General features: G+C 35.9%; 1 protein-coding gene across 11 annotated transcripts in view; it reads right to left on the bottom strand.

The window, feature by feature from the left end:
* Positions 1-21,208, bottom strand: part of TMEM144 (transmembrane protein 144) — an 82,509-nt gene that overhangs the window by 22,977 nt on the left and 38,324 nt on the right. For 5 of the 11 annotated variants that reach the window (XM_082727843.1, XM_082727840.1, XM_082727841.1 and 2 more), the window contains 3 exons: positions 19,903-20,000; positions 16,554-16,607; positions 8,407-9,962 (listed from right to left, as the gene is read on the bottom strand). In XM_082727843.1, coding sequence (XP_082583969.1) covers positions 9,879-9,962; positions 16,554-16,607; positions 19,903-20,000 — 236 coding nt within the window. In that variant the 3' untranslated portion in view covers positions 8,407-9,878. Of the gene's footprint in view, positions 1-8,406; positions 9,963-16,553; positions 16,608-19,902; positions 20,001-21,208 lie in introns of those variants that run through there. The other 6 variants (XR_014310951.1, XR_014310952.1, XR_014310953.1 and 3 more) reach the window with 2 other exon arrangements.

The raw sequence follows: 21,208 nt of genomic DNA, 5'->3' as shown, positions 1-21,208 counted from the left end.
GCAATTGCTGGGTCATAGGGTAGCTCTATATTCAACTTTTTGAGGAACCTCCATGCTGTTTTCCAGAGTGGTTGCAACAGCTTGCATTCCCACCAACAGTGTAGGAGGGTTCCTCTTTCTCCGCATCCTGGCCAACATCTGTCATTTCCTGACTTGTTAATTTTAGCCATTCTGACTGGTGTGAGGTGATATCTCATTGTGGTTTTGATTTGTATTTCCCTGAGGCCGAGTGATGTGGAGCACTTTTTCATGTGTCTGTTGGCCATCTGGATGTCATCTTTGCAGAAATGTCTGTTCATGTCCTCTGCCCATTTCTTCTTCTTTTTTTTAAAAGATTTTATTTATTTATTTGACAGAGAGAGATCACAAGTAGGCAGAGAGGCAGGCAGAGAGAGAGAGGAGGAAGCAGGCTCCCTGCTGAGCAGAGAGCCCGATGCAGGACTCGATCCCAGGACCCTGAGATCATGACCTGAGCAGAAGGCAACGGCTTAACCCACTGAGCCACCCAGGCGCCCCTGCCCATTTCTTGATCAGGTTCTTTGTTCTTTGGGTGTTGAGTTTGCTAAGCTCTTTATAGATTTTGGATACTAGCCCTTTATCTGATATGTCATTTGCAAATATCTTCTTCCATTCTGTCAGTTGTCTTTTGGTCTTGTTAACTGTTTCCTTTGCTGTGCAAAAGCTTTTGATCTTGATGAAATCCCAATAGTTCATTTTTGTCCTTGGTTCCCTTGCCTTTGGCGATGTTCCCAGGAAGTTGCTGTGGCTGAGGTCAAAGAGGTTGCTGCCTGTGTTCTCCTCAAGGATTTTGATGGATTCCTTTCTCACATTGAGGTCCTTTATCTATTTTGAGTTTATTTTCATGTGTGGTGTAAGGAAATGGTCCATTTCATTTTTCTGCATGTGTCTGTCCAATTTCCCCAACTTATAACATTTAACATTTCTTTAACATTTGTTAAAGAAACTGTCTTTTTTTCATTGGACATTCTTTCCTGCTTTGTCGAAGATTAGTTGACCATAGAGTTGAGGGTCTATTTGTGGGCTCTATATTCTGTTCCATTGATCTATGTGTCTGTTTTTTCCCTTTTTTTTAATGTGTCTGTTTTTGTGCCAGTTCCATACTGTCTTGATGATGACAGCTTTGTAATAGAGCTTGAAGTCCGGAATTGTGATGCCACCAACTTTGGCTTTCTTTTTCAATATTCCTTTGGCTATTTGAGATCTTTTCTGGTTCCATATAAATTTTGGGATTATTTGTTCCATTTCTTTGAAAAAAATGGATGGTATTTTGATAGGAATTGCATTAAATGTGTAGATTGCTTTAGGTAGCATAGACATTTTCACAATATTTATTCTTCCAATCCAGGAGCATGGAACATTTTTCCATTTCCTTGTGTCTTCCTCAATTTCTTTCATGAGTACTTTATAGTTTTCTGAGTATAGATTCTTTGCCTCTTTGGTTAGGTTTATTCCTAGGTATCTTATAGTTTTGGGTGCAACTGTAAATGGGATTGTCTCCTTAATTTCTCTTTTTTCTGTCTTGTTGTTGGTGTAGAGAAATGCAACTGATTTCTGTGCATTGATTTAAAATCCTGACACTTTACTGAATTCCTGTACAAGTTCTAGCAGTTTTGGAGTGGAGCCTTTTGGGTTTTCCACATATAGTATCATATCATCTGCAAAGAGTGATAGTTTGACTTCTTCTTTGCCAATTTGGATGCCTTTAATTTCTTTTTGTTTTCTGATTGCTGAGGCTAGGACTTCTAGTACTATGTTGAATAGCAGTGATGATAATGGACATCCCTGCCATGTTCCTGACCTTAGTGAAAAGCTTTGTTTTTTTCCATTGATAATGATATTTGCATTGGGTTTTTCATAGATGGCTTTGATGATATTGAGGTATGTGCCCTCTATCCCTACACTTTGAAGAGTTTTGATCAGGAAGGGATGCTGTACTTTGTCAAATGCTTTTTCAGCATCTATTGGGAATATCATATGGTTCTTGTTCTTTCTTTTATTAATGTATTGTATCACCTTGATTGATTTGTGGATGTTGAACCAACCTGGCAGCTTTGGATTAAATCCCACTGGTCATGGTGAATAATTCTTTTAATGTACTGTTGGATCCTATTGGCTAGTATTTTGTTGAGAATTTTTGCATCTGTGTTCATCAAGGATATTGGTCTGTAATTCTCTTTTTTGATGGGATCCTTGTCTGGTTTTGGGATCAAGATGATGCTGGCCTCATAATTGAGTTTGGAAGTTTTACTTCCATTTCTATTTTTGGGAACAGTTTCAGGAGAATAGGTATTGATTCTTCTTTAAATGTTTGGTAGAATTCCCCTGGGAAGCTGTCTGGCCCTGGGCTTTTGTTTGGAGATTTTTGATGACTGTTTCAATCTCCTTACTGGGTAGAAGTCTGTTCAGGTTTTCTATTTCTTCCTGGTTCATTTGTGGTAGTTTATGTGTCTCCAGGAATGCATCCATTTCTTCCAGATTGTCAAATTTGTTGCCATAGAGTTGTTCATAATATGTTCTTACAATTATTTGTATTTCTTTGGTGTTGGTTGTGATCTCTCCTCTTTCATTCATGATTTTATTTATTTGGGTTCTTTCTCTTTTCTTTTTGATAAGTCTGGCCGGGGGGTTATCAATCTTATTAATTCTTTCAAAGAAACAGCTCCTAGTTTCATTGATTTGTTCTATTGTGGTTTTTTGGTTTCTATTTCATTGATTTCTGCTCTGATCTTTATGATTTCTCTTCTCCTGCTGGGTTTAGGCTTTCTTTGTTGTTCTTTCTCTAGCTGCTTTAGGTGTAGGGTTAGGTTGTGTATTTGAGACCTTTCTTGTTTCTTGAGAAAGACTTGTACTGCTATATATTTTCCTCTTAGGACTGCCTTTGCTGTGTCCCACAGATTTTGAACAGTTGTGTTTTCATTATCATTTGTTTCCATGAATTTTTCCAATTCTCCCTTAATTTCTTGGTTGACCCATTCATTCTTTAGAAGGAGGCTGTTTAGTATCCATGTATTTGGGTTCTTTCTAAATTTCCTCTTGTGATTGAGTTCTAGCTTCAGAGCATTGTGGTCTGAAAATATGCAGGGAATGATCCCAATCTTTTGATACCAGTTGAGACCTGATTTGTGACACAGGATGTGATCTATTCTGGAGAATGTTCCATGTTCACTAGAGAAGAACATGTATTCTGTTGCTTTGGGATGAAATGTTCTGAATATATCTGTGATGTCCATCTGGTCCAGTGTGTCACTTAAGGCCTTTATTTCCTTGTTGATCTTTTGCTTGGATGATCTGTCCATTTCAGTGAGGAGAGTGTTAAGTCCCCTACTATTATTGTATTATTGTCGATGTGTTTCTTTGATTTTGTTATTAATTGGTTTATATAGTTGGCTGCTCCCATGTTAGGGGCATAGATATTTAAAATTGTTAGATCTTCTTGTTGGACAGACTTTTTGAGTATGATATAGTGTCCTTCCTCATCCCTTGTTATAGTCTTTGGCTTAAAGTCTAATTGATCTGATATAAGGATTGCCACCCCAGTTTTCTTCTGATGTCCATTACATGATAAATTGTTTTCTACCCCCTCACTTTAAATCTGGAGGTGTCTTCAGGCCTACAATGAGTTTCTTGTAGGGAGCATATTGATGGGATTTGTTTTTTTATCCATTCTGATACCCTGTGTCTTTTGATTGGGGCATTTAACCCATTAACATTCAGGGTAACTATTGAGAGATATGAGTTTAGTGCCATTGTATTGCCTGTAAGGAAACTGTTATTGTATATTGTCTGTTACTTTCTGATCTACTACTTTTAGGCTCTCTCTTTGCTTAGAGGACCCCTTTAAATATTTCCTGTAGAGCTGTTTGGTGTTTGCAAATTCTTTCAGTTCTTGTTTGTCCTGGAAGCTTTTTATCTCTCCTCCTATTTTCAATGATAGCCTAGCTGGATATAGTATTCTTGGTCGTATGTTTTTCACAATTAGTGCTCTGAATATATCATGCCAGTTCTTTCTGACCTGTCAGGTCTCTGTGGATAAGTCTGATGCCAATCTAATATTTTTGCCATTATATGTTACAGACTTCTTTTCCTGGGCTGCTTTCAGGATTTTCTCTTTGTCACTAAGACTTGTAAATTTTACTATTAGGTGATGTGGTGTGGACCTATTCTTATTGATTTTGAGGGGGGTTCTCTGCACCTCCTGGATTTTGATGCTTGTTCCCTTTTCCCTTCTCTACAATAATTCTCTCCAATATACCTTCTGCTCCCCTCTCTCTTTCTTCTTCTTCTGGAATCCCAATTATTCTAATGTTGTTTTGTCTTATGGTGTCACTTATCTCTTGAATTCTCACCTCATGGCCCAGTATTTGTTTGTCTCTCTTTTGCTCAGCTTCTTTATTCTCTGTCATTTGGTCTTCTATATCACTAATTCTTTCTTCTGCCTCATTTATCCTAGCAGTAAGAGTCTCCATTTTTTATTGCACCTCATTAATAGCTTTTTTTTATTTCAACTTGGTTAGATTTTAGTTCTTTTATTTCTCCAGAAAGGGCTTTTATCTTTCCAGAGAGGGTTTCTCTAATATCTTCCATGCCTTTTTCGAGCCTGGCTAAAACTTTGAGAATTGTCATTCTGAACCCTAGATCTGACATATTACCAATGTCTGTATTGATTAGGTCCCTAGCCTTTGGTATTGTCTCTTGTTCTTTTTTTTTTTTTTTTTTTTTTTTGTGGTGAGTTTTTCTGCATCTGGCATATTCTATTGCATTTTATAGAGGAAGAGAGGTATGCCCCATCCTGTATTATCCAAAGATAAAATACTTAACTCTGTTAAGACAAAAAGCCACTTTTCACAACATGTAATTTTCCTACTTATTCTGTGTTTGCTTTGCAGCTTGGCCAACATCTTTATCTGGATAGTAGTATTGCCAGTATTAAAGGTTATGGGTTGCATTTGTGTGTCTTATTTTGTAAGATCATTGAATTAGTTTCCTAGGGATGAGACAATAAATTATCACAAACTTGAATGCTTAAAACAAAAGCAATTTATTTTCTCACAGTTAGTGGCTAAAAGTCTGGGGCAGTTGGTTCCTTCAGGAGATCTGAAGGAGAACCACTTTCCAAATCTGCCTCCTAGCTCACTGTCTTCCCACAATCATTGACCTTCCTTGGGTTGTAGTTACATCACTCCAATCTCTGCCTCCATCTTCATGTGGCTTTCTTCTCATGTTTCTGTATCAAATAATCTCTTTCTTTTCTCTTATAAGGATACTAGTCATTGCATTTTGAGTCCATCCTATATCCAAGATGATCACATCTTGAGATCCTTAATTTAATTACATCTGCAAAGACCCTACTTCCAAATAAGGTCATACTCACAGGTATTAGAAATTAGGACTTAGACATATTTTGGGGGGAGACATATTCAACCAACTAGAATGCCCAATCATTCTTTGATGTTGCTATTCATGAAAATGTGATGGAGGAGAAGTTGAAATTAAAATATAACAAAATGCTAATCAGAGAATTTCTAATTCTTGTAAAGATGGAGTAATAGGAACCATGTTAATCTTTATACACTGAAGAAACAGCAAAATGAACAAAACGTGTGAAACATTGGACCAAACGCTGGACATGACCATGATCCCTGTCAGAGGGGAATCGAATAAGCTGAGCACTGTAATTTTTCAATTTTACTGCCTACGTAGAGTTTACAGGCTGCAGTGCTATAAGGAGGAACACAGAGCCCAAAGGATTCCTGAGTTACGTAGATAGAAATAAGAATTTGGGAAGATCAAGGAAGGTAGAATATATGTATGTATAATTGGAGATACAGAAAAAGAGGAGGGGGGGGTGGAGAATAAGAGCAAGTTAAAAACTTACAAGAAACAGAATAAATAATAGAGAACACAAATCAATGAAATTGAAGAGAAAAACAGGATAGAGAAAACTCAAGTAAATCTACAGCTAATTTATTGAATAGATGAATAAAATTCATAAACTTCCAGCTAGAATGTTCGTAGAAAGAGAAGGAACAAATTATCAATATCAAGAATGAGAAAATGGACATTAGGGGCACCTGGGTGGCTCAGTGGGTTAAATCCTCTGCCTTCAGCTCAGGTCATGATCCCAGGGTCCTGGGATCAAGCCCCACATTGGACTCTCTGCTCAGCAGGGAGCCTGCTTCCTCCTCTCTCTCTGCCTGCCTTTCTGCCTACTTGTGATCTCTGTCTGTCAAGTAAATAAATAAAATCTTAAAAAAAGAAAGTGGATATTACTACAGAGCCTATAGATATGAAAAGGAGAATGAATAAATATTATAAACAATACTATACTAATAATCTTAATGTATATGAAATGAATAAATTCCTTGAAAGAAAAAATTAAGAAAATTCAATCAAGAAATAGATGATGTGAATCAACCTATATATGTTAAAGAAAATGAGCCTTAAATAGATTTACTTTTGAATTCTACAGACATTTAAGGAAGAAAAGTACTAATCCTTTGCAAACTTTTTAATGCCATTACCCTGATATTACAGAACAATATTCATCATGAACAGAAAAGCAAATTAAATCCAACAGTATATAGAAAGGCTAAAACACACATCATGACTAAGTAGTGTTTACCAGAGGAATCCAAAATTGGTTTAATATTTGAAAAGTAATAAATGTAATTCGCCATATTGATAGAGTAAAAAGAAAAAAAAATGATTATCTCAAAAGAGGCAAAACATTTTTTCATAAAATATAGTATCCTTTCTGGCAGTAGGATGTATTGTTTCTGATTATGTAGCCTCCAACATCAATTCCATGGTCCTGCTGGATATTCTGTGACCTACCTAAAACACTTGTTTCAGAAATTTGGCCTCATTAAAACACACACACACACACACACACACACACACACACACACACACACAGATAGCCTATTTTAATAAACTTTTAGTCAACTTTAATGAGGTATAATTTGCATCCAGTAAAATTCTCCCACTCAGGTGGAGAGTATTATGAGCAAATATACACACTCATGTAGTCACCACTAGAATCTAGGTACAGGACACTTCCAGCAACCCGTAAGTTTCCCTTATACTCTTTGTAGTTAACCCTCATGTCCCAGGCTACCATAATTTGTTTTCTGTCATTCTAGATTATTTTGTCTATTTGGAGGCTATATAATCATGAATGGCACATCTTACTGTAAGGGAGGCTAGGAAAGTGAGTTTCTAGATTCTATCCTTAGGAGGTGGGACTTTTAAGTTGGAAAATTTCCCAACTTTGCCTTGATCTCTTTTATTTGCCTGTGCATTTTCATGCTTGCTTTGAAATTAAAAAGTACTAAAAAAGATGAGGAAAATAACATACACCCATATTTTCCTTACCTAGTGTTAATTACTTCAACATTTAGACATGTGTTTGGAGTTCTTTTGCTATTGACTCTTTAACAGATATTAAAGAAAAAAATATGAATTCATTGCCATAAAAATTAGAGTACTACAGATAATGCTCAAGTTCACATTGACCCCAGTGTTGCCATTATATCATTTATTCTCATTAGAGGCAAACATTATTATGAGCTTTGTATATGTATTTTTCTGATTTTCTTGCATATATAAGTATTTATAGAAAAATATAAACTATTTTGATTCTTAAAATTTTACCTAAATGGTATCATATTTGCACATGGTTCTATAATTTGCCTTTTTAACTCAAATGTGTTTTTCAGCTCACAAATATTGATACATATAGATAGTGCAAATAAATGAGTACAAGAGGAATGGAGATTTATTTGTTAACTTTGGGGAAATGTTGTACTATTAATTCCATAAAACTCATTAGGAATTTTGAGAAGTTAGAAGTTTTTATTCTGATAATTAACAATTCCCATAATCTGGATGCCGGCCTCATTGGCCTGCCACTCCCCTACTTAAGGTACTGCCTGCCTTCTCTGTACACATAGACAGAAAGCAAAGCAAGAAAAAGTTAAAACACAAGAATCTGACCATACTAGACAAGGAAAAACAAAGCCTCAAAAGTTCTGGAGAGATAGGTGTTAATTTCATAAATTGAGCAAAAGAAAGTAGAAATTTGATAATCACTTGTTTAGACTAATCTCTACATAGCAAGTTTTCTACATGGTAACCATTTTGAAAAGCTTGTCCCCCCGCCACCCCACTACTCTTTTCTCTCAACACTCAACACTAAAAGCATTGTGTGGTAGCAGAAACTGCAAGGGGTAATAAGATTTTTTCCTCATTTTTCTTCTGCAATTGCTTTACTTCACATTTAAAATTTTGTGTATAAATTGGCATTCTTAACTACAGAATAATTAAATGCTTAATTAAATTAAATCAATATGAAATTTGAAAATATATTCAAGTAAGCAAAATAGCTTTTCTGTCATGTCAATTTATTTAAAGTTATCAACATAATTAGTGATACTTCCAGTCAAAATTCAAATGAGTTTTGGTAAGGTGTTACAATCAAAGAATTCAATAATGAAATAGAGATTCCAGAATCATTATTTAAATTGTACTCAAATAGAGGAATGAATAATAATTAGTTGTTTGGATTGTTGGTGGTGAGACCAGGAGCTCTTACAGAATATCTTCCAATCTATAGACACATCTTCTTTCTTAAACAATAGATAATAATTATAGCTAAGAATTATACAATGTTTGCCAAGTGCCAGATACTCATGAACATGTTATGGATTTTAATTAATTTGAGCCTTACGATAACTATTATCATTATCATTATGTCCATTTTATAGTTGAGGAATCTGATACAGGGGGCTCAGGAACTTCTTCAAAGTCATACAATGAAGATGAAACCCACCTGGGTTAGTACCAGAGTACAAACACATAAGCAGAATGCTATTCTGTCTCTTTTGATATATATATATAAAAATAACATGTCCATTAATTTTCTTTCCCTAATGGAAACCACCAGTTAAAACAGGAAGAAAACTTCCAGTTTAAAAAGGTATTTTAGAAAAGTATAGTTCAGAAAAATAATAATAAATTTTACATTCAAATTGTTTGACCCCTGCAAATTCTTACTCTAATAAGCTGGACCCTCACTATAGCAAGTCTAGAGTTCCCTCCAAGTCTAGAATCAGACAGACATATATGTGTGTGTATTTACGTGTGTCTACCTGCTAATGTCTGTATGTGTATTAGACACATATTCTCAATGGTTGGAACTTTTTGTTTTCTGAAGATGGATTTTATCTGGAGATAATCAAAAGCATTTTGAGCTAAGATGAGGGGATGATGTAGAGTTGAGCAATATTAATTTGAAGTAAAAATAAGTTTGGGCAAAAAATGAAATGGCCTTTTTCATATTCAATTACTAACTCTGACATTTACTTTTTCTGGCAAAGGATCTAGATAGCTTTGGAGTCTAATTCTATTTTAAGGAAGATATTCTTTCCATTTCTCTCCCCAACATTTTTCTGCCTCTTTTCATTAACGAGGGTAATACGTTGGAAACTTGGACATGTACAAAATTCTTTGTGTATATGAACTTCACCATTTTGCTGATTATGCAACATCGAGTGTGTATTGTGGTAAAAGGAGCACTCTTGGCTATAATGCTGCAAGAAGGCCGACATTTTAGTCCCCCAGTAAAGTCCTAACATCATAAATAGTTCATTAGAAAAATTTTCCACTTTTTTACTTGACTGAAACTTAGTTCTCCTTTATTCTCACGTTTGTGGAAAAAAAAAAAATCATTTACCCAATCCAAGACAGGTTGAGATCCCTTTGCTGGAAGAAAATAAACTCTGTTCTCAGCATAAATCACTCAAGTCCTGTAGCAGGGTTCTCTTACCCACTGCTGCCATCTGCTGGTCTTGTGATTGTTAGATTTTGGAGAAAGCTGTGCATAATGCTCCAGTCAAGATGATGAAAAATGCAAATATCATCAGTAGGTAGTTTTGTAGACCCTGAATAATTAAAAAAAAGTAAGTGTAATTAAGGAAACATGAATCAAACATGCAGAAAACACAGAATGTCAAGATTTCTAGGGACCTTACTAACCATCTGCTCTAGCCACCAGTATGCCTTTTGCTATCCCGCCAAGTAATCACCCAGAGTCCCTCAAAAACCCACTAGAACCTTCCTAATTCATCCACTCAGTAAATACATGTGGGCACCCACTTTGCAGTAACATATGCGGGGGTTAAAATTCTCAGGAAATGTGCCCTGATGGGAGATAGAAGTTAATCATCACAGAAAGAATGCTATGAAGCGAGAGGGGTGTTAATAAGTAAATGACCATGATTGTTTCTGAGGGGGGCTACAAAGGAGTCTTAGTGAGGCTGGTCTGGAGGGTGAGGAATTAAGCTTCTAACCATAAGTACCAATTAATCGGGTCGGGAAACAAGTAGGGGTTCCAGGTAGAAGGAATTTTATGTGCAAATCTCTGTTGTAAGATTAAGTGTGATACTTGCCAGGGATTGAAAGGAAGGCAGTGTGCCCACAGATTATGAGAGTCAAACGGAGCAAAACCAGGTTGGAGAGCTATGGTCAGAGCTTATGGGGATCTCATAGTCCATGTACACTTTGGGGTTTTATTTTTCCAAGTCATGGGCAGAATTTAAAGAAACAGGCAGCTGGATGTGGTGAAAAGATGGGGTTCACCTTTCATAAAGTCTACCCCTTTTTTTGCAGATGGTGAACAGACTAGAAGGGTCTAGAATGGGTGTAAAGAGATGGTGAAGGAGGCAACGACAGGCTTCCTGGGCACAGGTGCTGAGGTGCAGATGGAAAGACAGAGATGGATCTGAAGGGTGAGGAAGAAACAGAGACTAAGTTTGCTTTGCCCAGCTATGGGTACGTGCACTGGTCTTAAAGGCAGGAAACACTGACAACTACTTTCCAATGTAGTCAGTCCACCTTTGATTAACAAAGAAGTATCTAATTTTTTTTTATGATTTATTTATTTATTTTAGAGAGAGGGAAGGGGCAGAGGGAGAGAGAGAGTCTCAAAAAGATTTCCCACTGAGTTCAGTGTTCGACCACGAGGCTCCATCTCATTATCCTGAGACCATGACCTGAACTGAAATCAAGATTTGGATGCTTAACTGACATTCCACTCTAGTGTCCCTAATAAAGAAGTATCTTTCTGTGTTAAGTAGAGATATTTTATTTACTTTAAGTTCTCCTTTTCAAAAATTTATTTTTTTATTTGAGAGAGAGGGAGGGAGCATGAACGTTATAGAGGGGCTGAGGGAGAGGAGAATCAGACTCCCCACTGAGCAGGAAGCCTGATGTGGGGGTCATCCCAGGACCCTGAGATCATGACCTGAGCCAAAGGCAGAGGCTTAACCCACTGAGCCACCCAGGTGTTCCTATTTACTGTTAAGTTCTATCTATCTCCAGGGGTACAGAAAGATCGATTTTAATTTCTATCCCACAAGATAAACCCTCAAATATTAAAAAAAAATAACTGTCTTATGCTCTTAAAGCTTATATTTTCTGGATCATTATTTTAGCTTCTTTGACCATGTTTCATGTGAAATAGTTTCAGGCTCCCTGGCTGTTTCCATCTTAATGGTTGTCAAACTATGTTCCTCTTTAATTGTAAGTCCTGATGCTCTAAAGCAAGGTTTGAACATTACAGAGTAAAACAGGACCAGTACCTCCCTAACTTCAGATAAAATTCTAAAACAACGTTGAGATCTCTTGACAGTCAAATCATATAATATTATTTTAATCTCTTACTAACATTAATATCAATTAATACATAGCCAAAATTCCAAAAGCTCATATATTTTTTCTTCAACTTCATAAAGAATTGGGGGGGGGGGAATGGATGAAATGATCTGTATTTGATGATAGGGAGAGGTCTTTTACGTTGGGCTGGGGCCAACTCAAGTTTCTGATTCACTGAGTATGAGTACTACCAGAAGTCACTCCAATGCAAGTTCCACAAATGAAAGCACCACAAAGCCTTGCCAAGTACAGAGTAGCTTACTTACATGCTTGGGCACGTGTGCGCATGCACTCAAACATCTCTCTCTCTCTCCTTCTGAGCTTTAAGTTTCCCTGACATCTTGTCAGTTTTAAAGACTGCAACCTTTACCTAGATATCAGCACTGATGGAGAGTAGGCACTCAAATATATGCTTAAAGAAGGAATACAATCAGGTGATTCCAAAATCTCCTTTGTGAATTAGACAACTGATACAATGACTTAAATAAGAAAAACAGGGGTGCCTGCGTGGCTTAGTCATTACGCATCTATCTGCCTTTGGCTCAGGTCATGATCCCAGGGTCCTGGGATCAAGCTCTGCACTGGGCTCCCTGCTCAGCAAGAGGCCTGCTTCTCCCTCTCCCACTTCCCTTGCTTGTGTTCCCTCTCTTGCCGTCTCTCTCTCTGTCAAATAAATAAAACCTTTAAAAAATAAGAAAAACAATTATCAGCACTTTATACAACCTAATTATGTGAATACTTTGTTGGGCTCTCTCCTTTACTGTCTACGTAGTCAGATGAATGATGTTTTCAGAGATTAAAATATTTTTCCCCTTTAAGGTTAAGAATCTGTCTAAACTGCCCAGTCTCCTAAAGAAAAAGACCAATTATATTTGGGTGATAGCAATATTTTCCCTTTGTCAAAAGTGAATATTAACACTTAGAAGGATCATGCTAACATTCTACCCAAAGCAAAAAGTTTTAAACTTGGATCTCTGAAACAGCTACTAAGATAACAGATAATCCTATTCTTTATCTGGGAGTAGCTACTGACTCTATTAACTGTTGTGGTAGTAATTCCCTGCATTGTTACTTCTGTAGACATTGTGTCTGAAGTTTGTTTCTAAAGATAATAATGTACATATAACTTAAAATAGCTAAAAGTAAAATTCTAAAACAAACTTCCCAAAAATGAACATATACCAGATATAAAAGAGCATTGTGGAAAGTGGAAAATTCTCCAACTGGAAAAGCCTGGATGGCATTAAGACTAACTAAAATCATTAAAACTCTTTAGCACAAAAAGTGCTTGGATCTCAGATGAAGTTCTTACTGCTGTAGATTGTAGACTTTCAAATATGTGTCTTCAAGTACTGCTTCAAGACATAATAGGGCCTAAAAGGAAAGATACACGTTTTGCTTTTGTTTTCCTCTAGGGTCCTATCTTGTTTCTAAGAAAAATAATTCAAAAAATTCCGATAGGGGGCGCCTGGGTGGCTCAGTTGGTTAAATGTCTGCCTTCAGCTCACGTGATGATCCTAGGGTTCTGGGTTGGACTTCCTCATTGGGCTTTCAGTGGGGAGACTGCTTCTCCCTCTGCCTGCTTCTCCTCCTGATCCTGCCTTCTCTCTCTCTCTCAAATAAGTAAAATCTTAAAATAAAATTCCAATAGGATTTTGGTTTCAGTGCTTAGTTCCCAGCTCTTTCTTAAAGGAGTTGGCATGTAGAGTATTTAAAATTTGGCTTTAAACTACCTGTTAAGAGGCAATTAGGCACCTGCACTTTATTACAAGTCTCACTGGATATTTCTTAAATTTCGAATTTTGTTTGTAGACAGATCTGTAAGTAGGTTTGTTTTTTCCATTTTTTTGTTTTTTGTGTTTTTTTTTTTAAGTCCAAAAGTCAATAAAAGTCATTCTTTGCTTCCAGCTTGTTCTTCTTTCTCTTTACATTTACATACAAACTTGGCCAAAGTTTAGAACACACTTTCAAAATTCTAGATAGAACTCTGTTGGAATTTGGTTGGAATCACACTGAATGTAATTGGAAACAACTGCCTACTAACAACTGTGAGTTGCTCCGTCAGGAATGTGGTAAGCTTCTCCATTTTTTCTGATACTTTCTTGTGTTCTACAGGAAACTTCTGTGGTGAAGTGAATGATTTTCTAAATCTAGCAATTCCTTGTTGATTGTTTTCTTATATTTTTATATTTTTTGTAATATTTAATAGCATTTATTTTCATTTTCTGAAAAAAGATTTATTTACTTATTTGAGAGAGAGAGAGAAAAAGAACTAGCAGGGGAAAGTGCAGAGGGAGAGGGAGACAGAGAATCCTCAAGCAGACCCCCTGCCGCTAAGTGTGGAGCCCAACATGGAGCTTGATCCCAGGACCCCAAGATCATGACCTGAGCTGAAGTCAAGAGCCAGACGCTTAACCTACTTAACCATCCAGTTTCCTTTATTTTCCTTTTTAAAACTGGTTATTGGTGGCATATTAAAAAGCTCTTGATTTTATATTTATCCTATTTCAGAACTTACCAAATGATCTTATTAGATCTCGAGATTTTCAGATGATTCACTTAGATTTCTAAAGCAGATAATGTTACATGCAAATGACAGTTTTCTCATTTTTCTTTCCTACATCTATTTCTCTTCTTTCTTAATTTTATTTTACCATACTGGCTAGGATCTCCAGAAAATACTGAATAATATGGAGAAATCTTTGACTTTCAACTTACAGCAAACTTTTTTCCTCAGCTTTACTGAGGTATAATTGGGAGAGAACTTTTAGGTTTTATCTTAGCTATGTGTTTCTTATTGTTTTTGATTGACAGATTTCTCCTATTTGTAGCACTCTAAGAGGTTTTCTCTTAATTAAAAACTGGTTTTTAATTTCAGCATATGTCTTTTGTTTTGTTTTTATTTTTTTAAAAGATTTTATTTATTTATTTGACAGACAGAGATCACCAGTAGGCAGAGAGGCAGGCAGAGAGAGAGAGAAGAGGAAGCAGTCTCCCTGCAGAGCAGAGTCCGATGTGGGGCTAGATCCCAGGACCCTGGGATCATGACCTGAGCCGAAGGCAGAGGCTTTAACCCACTGAGCCACCCAAGCGCCCCAGCATAAGTCTTTTGAATATATATTATCACATGGTTTTTCTGTTTACCTAATATTATAATACTCTGATTAACTTGCATATTATAAACTTTCCTGGCACTCCTGAATTAAGCCCTACTTGGTCATGGCTTATCATTTTCAGAAAATTCTTTTCTATTCAATCTGAGCTGTCTTTTTATAGGTGCCTTTAATAAAAAGTTTTCTTTAAATGACTTTTGGTATCATTTTAGAGGACTCAGAAATTACCATTAGCTGAATGGCTAGAGGTTCTTTCTCTCTCAAGTTCTTATAACTACGGAAGTGGGTTTTTTAAGTTTGTATAATTAATACAGTAGTAGTGACTAGAAGAATTTTCCAAATCCTTTATATTAAATCTATTCTTCGTTTGTGCTTCTTTCTATCTGTAACTGCAAATAAGCTATGCTCACTTGTGGTTTTCTAAGGCTTCAGGATTTTATACTGGTTAATAAAAACCTAATTCTTAAATAGCAATAATTATCCTTTGGGAGGCAGAAGAAATATTTGCAAAGAGATTATGGCATGTTTTGGACATATAATTATTTTTGGGGGAAAACAACCCTAACTAAAACAAATGAGAAATGTGGATGGAAGCAATTTATGGGTCTATAAATGTTTGAAGTTGTCTTTTGTATTTTAAAAAGTACAAAAATTAAGATCTTGGTGCATATATCCTAAGCAAATTTATTATTTTTTAAGTCTGAGAATCCTGTGTTATCAAATTATGGCTTTCTAAATCAAAACATTTACTTAGGATAAATGAAATGATATTTGAAATCTAAAATTGAATAATCATTTTAAGAATTATCCAGGTACACAGGTTACTTTTTGGTTCCCAGAGATTAGAAACATCAGATCTTTTTAGAAGCAGAAATTATTTGTTATTACAGCTGCATATGAAGACAGAAAATATATCTATGCCACCTTGACAGACTGTCTTTGATTTATATATATTTATAATAAAAACTATTTCAAAATACTATTCACATATATTCCTCAAATAAAGGTTAATGGGAAAAATTCTAAAACAATTAAAAATATTTTGAAAAATATTTTGTTTTTAAGCAATCTCTACACCCAATCTACAACCTGAAGATCAAGAGTCCTATGCTCCACCAGCTGAGCCAGCCAAGTGTCCCTAACAACAATTTTTAGTGAAAATACGCACACACATCCTAGACTATTTAATAAATAAAATTTTAAATCATTATCATTTACACTTGAAAGACAAGGGGTAGTAGTTACCTGCTACCACACTATTTTCCTATAAAATTGCTGGTTTAATATGGAGGCCTTTGGGAGGCATGAGAACCAACAGAAGAATTTATTCCCAAATTCCATTTATGTCAAGGATATTTTAATCTTTAGGATAAAAACACTTTCATCTTGTTTATCTATCATATTTTACATTAAATAAAATTTCCCTTTATCATATTTTATTGGATTATGTAACCAAAATCTCTTATGGGAAATAAAAAGTCAACTAAATCATTTTCTCACTGGGTACTGGAGTGGAGAGAAACAGGTTTCATAATACTTATCATATCTTTAGTATTTTCTTTCCTTGATAACATTTTGAACATCTGAGGCAGAAGTGCTTCGGGGTCACATACAGTTTTCAGAAAATGACACAAACATAGTATGAAATACCTTTTTTTACCTGACTCTACACCTGTTTTCTTAATCTGCCCCCTTTCTTATACATACCTGTATTTCCTTAAACATGAAGACACCCCACAGTGCAGCTATAAATCCTGGACCCTTGAACAAAAAGAAAAACTGTAATTAAATTGGTTACTTTTTCTGTGACCTGTACTCTACATAAATATAGTATATTGGAGAGCTGGCCTAATACTTCCATTGAATAACTTTCTACTGTAAAAACAGTATAACAGTATTGTCAGGGAAAACTATTCATAATCTCAACACTAACTCAACATTAAACTAAGGTAGCAGCCAGTAAAAAAATAAAGATTTTTCTTGTTTCTTTATAGTTTTCATATTTATTACATTGATGATGTCATATTATGTGATTTACACAAATAAATGTGATCTATTTATAGTAAATTTTAATAAGCAAATGATTTTTTTTTTCTAGTGAGCTTAGGACACTAGAAATGGGACTAATAGGAGAAAGTGTAGGAATAATTTATCTTAAAGATTTTATTTATTTGAGAGAGAGAGAGATAGGGAGAGAGAGAGAACATGAGCAGGGGAGAGTTGGAGAGGGAGAAGCAGACTCCCTACCAAACAGGGAACCTGGAGTGGGACTCGATCCCAGGACCCTGGGATCATGACCTGAACTGAAGGCAGACATTTAACCGGCTGAGCCACCTAGGTGCCCCCAAAGTGTGGGAATAATTTATAACTTTATTTGCCATATAGCAATCTCATAACTGAAGAAACTGAATCTCATAACTGAAGTATGTTATTTTGGACCTGTCAAATAATGTACTCTTAAAAAAATTCTAAAACTGGTACTATTGCATGGTGGTGAAATATATCTGACAAACTCCAATGGATGCTAAAGACAGTATTATAGGATGATAGAAAAGCCATGTAAGGAAAAATAAACAAAAGGTTTATTCAGACAGGAATGAAATAATCTAGGAAAGGTAAATGAGAAGAAACGAGGTGGAAAGAAAGAATGATTCTGCAGTTTGAAACTTGAAGCTATTCAAGTTTATTAACTTTTCTTAGCTGAGAAGGAAAAAAAAATGGCATTTGGATTAATCATGGTCTTTGTGGAGAAAGTATATTGTATCAGCATTTTTATGATTCCTTTTCAAGCCCTGCACAAACTGGGAGGGTTTCTTATAAACAATTCCAACAGATTTTTTGCCCTCCACTACTCCAACTGTCTACATGACTGGGTCAACAAAGTTTGACTCCACTCCAGGGATGTGAGCAAAGCAATAAAAATACATTACTCTCTGTTTATCAGTGTCTGGAAAATTCAACATCAAAAGTGCCAGAGAAATAGGTCAAAGGAACTGTCTTTTATCAATGACGTAAGATGTTAAGCCTCAAAATCCAAACCAAACAAGAAGCATCTGTGTCCTTAGGCAATTCCATACTGACTTTGGACAGGATGGAAGGAAACAATAGAAAAGGAAATATAATACTAATGGTATTAGGCCACTCGCTCAAGAATTTTATCCTCTCTAATCTGGAAATTTATTTCTCTTCAGAGAACATGATAGAAGACAATGCCAAAAGGTATCACTGACCTTTGAGGCTTTTTGGCTGATCATTTCCTAAATATTACTTTAGACATGGTCTAAGGGTTATTGTGAGGAGTAATGTGGTTATAGAAAGTGACGCTTTGCTAAAAGTAAAACAAGCATAGGTCAAAGTGTGTACATACTCTTTGATTCAGGCAAAAGAGCCAAAGAGGAAGGACATCTTAGATAAGAGATAGCTGTTTTGGCAATTAGGATTGCATATTTTTCTTTCGTAAACTGAATATAAATTACATATTTGTAAATGAACCTTTGAAAACAAGGTGAGCTTGAGCTACCTTGAGAAGCTGAACTTCTGGATAAACTGAGTCACCTTTGAAATTTCTCAGTGAAGACTTGGAGCGGAGGTATCAAGCCCTTGTTGCTGCTACATCGTTTCTTCTGTTTTCTTTCTTTCTTTTCCCTCCCCACCTTTTCCCTCCTCCCCTCCCATTTCCCTCGCATTCCATTTCCTCCTCTCCTTCCTTCCTCCCTCCCTCTCCCGCCCTTCCTTCCTTCCTTCCTTCCTTCCTTCCTTTCTCTCTCCTTTTTAATTAAATGTTATTGGTAATAAACTCTAGATGCTACCTTCAAGAAATTCACAATCTAGCTACCAATGGGTATGTAACAGTGGAAATAGAGGTACCTGGGAAGACCAGCGCTGCTAGAATAACAAAAAATGTGCTCTTTTGATAAAATAAAATTGACCATATTTATCACTGTTGAAGCTAGATGATGGGTATGTTTAAAATTTTCCACTAAAAAAAGTTGATGTAAAAAAAAAAAAAATCCAGTTCTCACAAGAACTGGCTAGAGAACTGGGTGGCTGGAGAATAGTTAATCTGACAGGCAAGTCTCCAAGAGCCACGGTGATTACTCCCATCAACTCTCTGCCCATACTTCACCTACCTCAGCAATTTATTTCCACGGAATTAGGCATTAATGTTTTATCCTAAGTCTTTACCATAATTTAATATAAGAAACAGTGACAGAAAAACCAAATCTTGTCCATTACAAGTTTTTTTTTTTTTTAAGAAATAGTATTTATTGTTAGTCAGTGTCCCTTGTAAAAGGCCCCATATGGTACATCCTATTAAGAATTTAGTGCTAGAAAATAAATAATATCTTCTGAAGAAATAATGTTACCAGTTAAAAAGAATTAGGGAGAAGGGGGTGGGATTATGGACATTGGGGAGGGTATGTGCTTTGGTGAGTGCTGTGAAGTGTGTAAACCTGGTGATTCACAGACCTGTACCCCTGGGGATAAAAATATATGTTTATAAAAAATAAAAAATTAAAAAAAAAAAGAATTACTACCCCATTGTATTTACTCCCTGTTGTAAACACAAAGCAAAACTTAATGTTTAATCACATGACTCATCCAGAGACAATAGTTTGCTTTAGGACTTTCTGAAAGCCTTTAAAAATACCAAAGGATCATAGGAGGAGTCTGAAGTCCTTTCTGTCTCACAAGGTTGTCAGGAGATTCAGAATATACATAAAAGCATTTTTAATTTGTAAATATTACATAGAGATAAGCATTGTTATAGACAGAAAATTACAATGTATCCAAAATGACAGTAAGTAAAATGACCAGAGAAAAACTGCAAGGATATCAAGGATGAACAAACCTGCTAAAATGAGGTTAGTGATGTTTCCTGAGCAATTAGGGACGTGAGATGAGAGGGTGTTGGTGAATCTACATGAATCTGTCATACAAACTGTACTCCTAAAAAATCGAACTCCATGATAGTCCCCAGTGATTCACTAAGAATGCTTCAGAGAAATCAGATTTATATTTGAAAAACAATTTGGAAAAACATTCAGCTACTTACAGCAGTGATTATCGGAAAACTGACCACAGCACTGAGAGCATGGTTAGCTATGAACCAACAGCAGGTGGCTATTGCCCAAAGAACTCCTGACAGGAAGCCTGAAACACATGCAAACAGCGCACACTTATAAGCCATGTTCCTCTCCTGAAAAGTCCACACTCTAGATACAGTGGGAATATTAAAGTTCTCCTATCAACGCATTCTTTTTCTTTTTTTTAAAAGATTTATTTATTTGACAGAGAGAGAGAGAGAGATCACAAGTAGGCAGAGAGGCAGGCAGAGAGAGGGGGTAAGCAGGCTCCCCACTAAGCAGAGAGCCCGATGTGGGGCTCCATTGCAGGACCTTCAGATCATGACCTGAACTGAAGGCAGGGGCTTAACCCACTGAGCCACCCAGGCACCCCCTATCAAAGCATTCTTATCAACATATTTGGCCAACATGGTTTTAGGATCTATTTGGAAACCAAGTCATTTTTTTTTTCTTCTTGATGGCTGTGGGTATAATTATCAACCTTTTCAGTTTATTGACATTACATAAAATACCCAAAGTTGTAGTTGAGATAAAGATTTCGTAGTGGAGAGGGACCTAGGGAAGATAATGGATCTGGGCATGCTCTGAGGAACACCATTTAAGGGGGGGGGGAGGGGAAGCTCCTAGAATTTGAATGGAAATACCAGATAAAATTTTCAGGATACTAATCTAGGTGTTCAATAAATACTCTATCATTTTTTATAATGGTCCACGGGCATACTTTGACCTAAACAAATCAGGTATTCAAAATGAATCTCTGACATATGCTTTATTTTGTTCTTAAAATTTTTTCCTTGTGGACTTATATTCCATATTGCTTTATGGCAAACTTCTAAAAAATAAGAAACTATATATATATTTTTTACCACCAGTGCCAAATGTATTAAGTCCAAAGCATGTGCATTTATCATATACCCTTTTCAAACTCTAAAATGGATTTCTCCTTCCTTTTCAGAGAAAATGTTTGTTTACCTAAGTGACTACAAAGTTCTATTGACTCTGACTTTTAATAACCATCCTTAGATAATGAAGAAGAAATAATAGAGTCAGATTGTCAATACACAAGGTATTTTGGCATAGGAAATCACCTTAGATTCATTTTTCAAGTTTCAGGTTCTATAATAACTGGCATTTCATATCAAGTTTCATGGTTTTTAAATCTTTCCCATTTACTGGTGAGTTGGGCCAGAGCAACTAGGGAATTAACATATATACACAGACAAAGTCACATAGGGTGGCTTGGTTTCCAGGAGATGATTATTCAAGCTAAGTGAG

The sequence above is a fragment of the Mustela nivalis genome (genome assembly GCF_964662115.1).
Source record: "Mustela nivalis genome assembly, chromosome: 4".
Lineage (NCBI taxonomy): Eukaryota > Metazoa > Chordata > Mammalia > Carnivora > Mustelidae > Mustela > Mustela nivalis.
The sequence above is the reverse complement of the archived record's forward strand: the minus strand, read 5'-3'. Positions and strand labels throughout refer to the sequence as shown.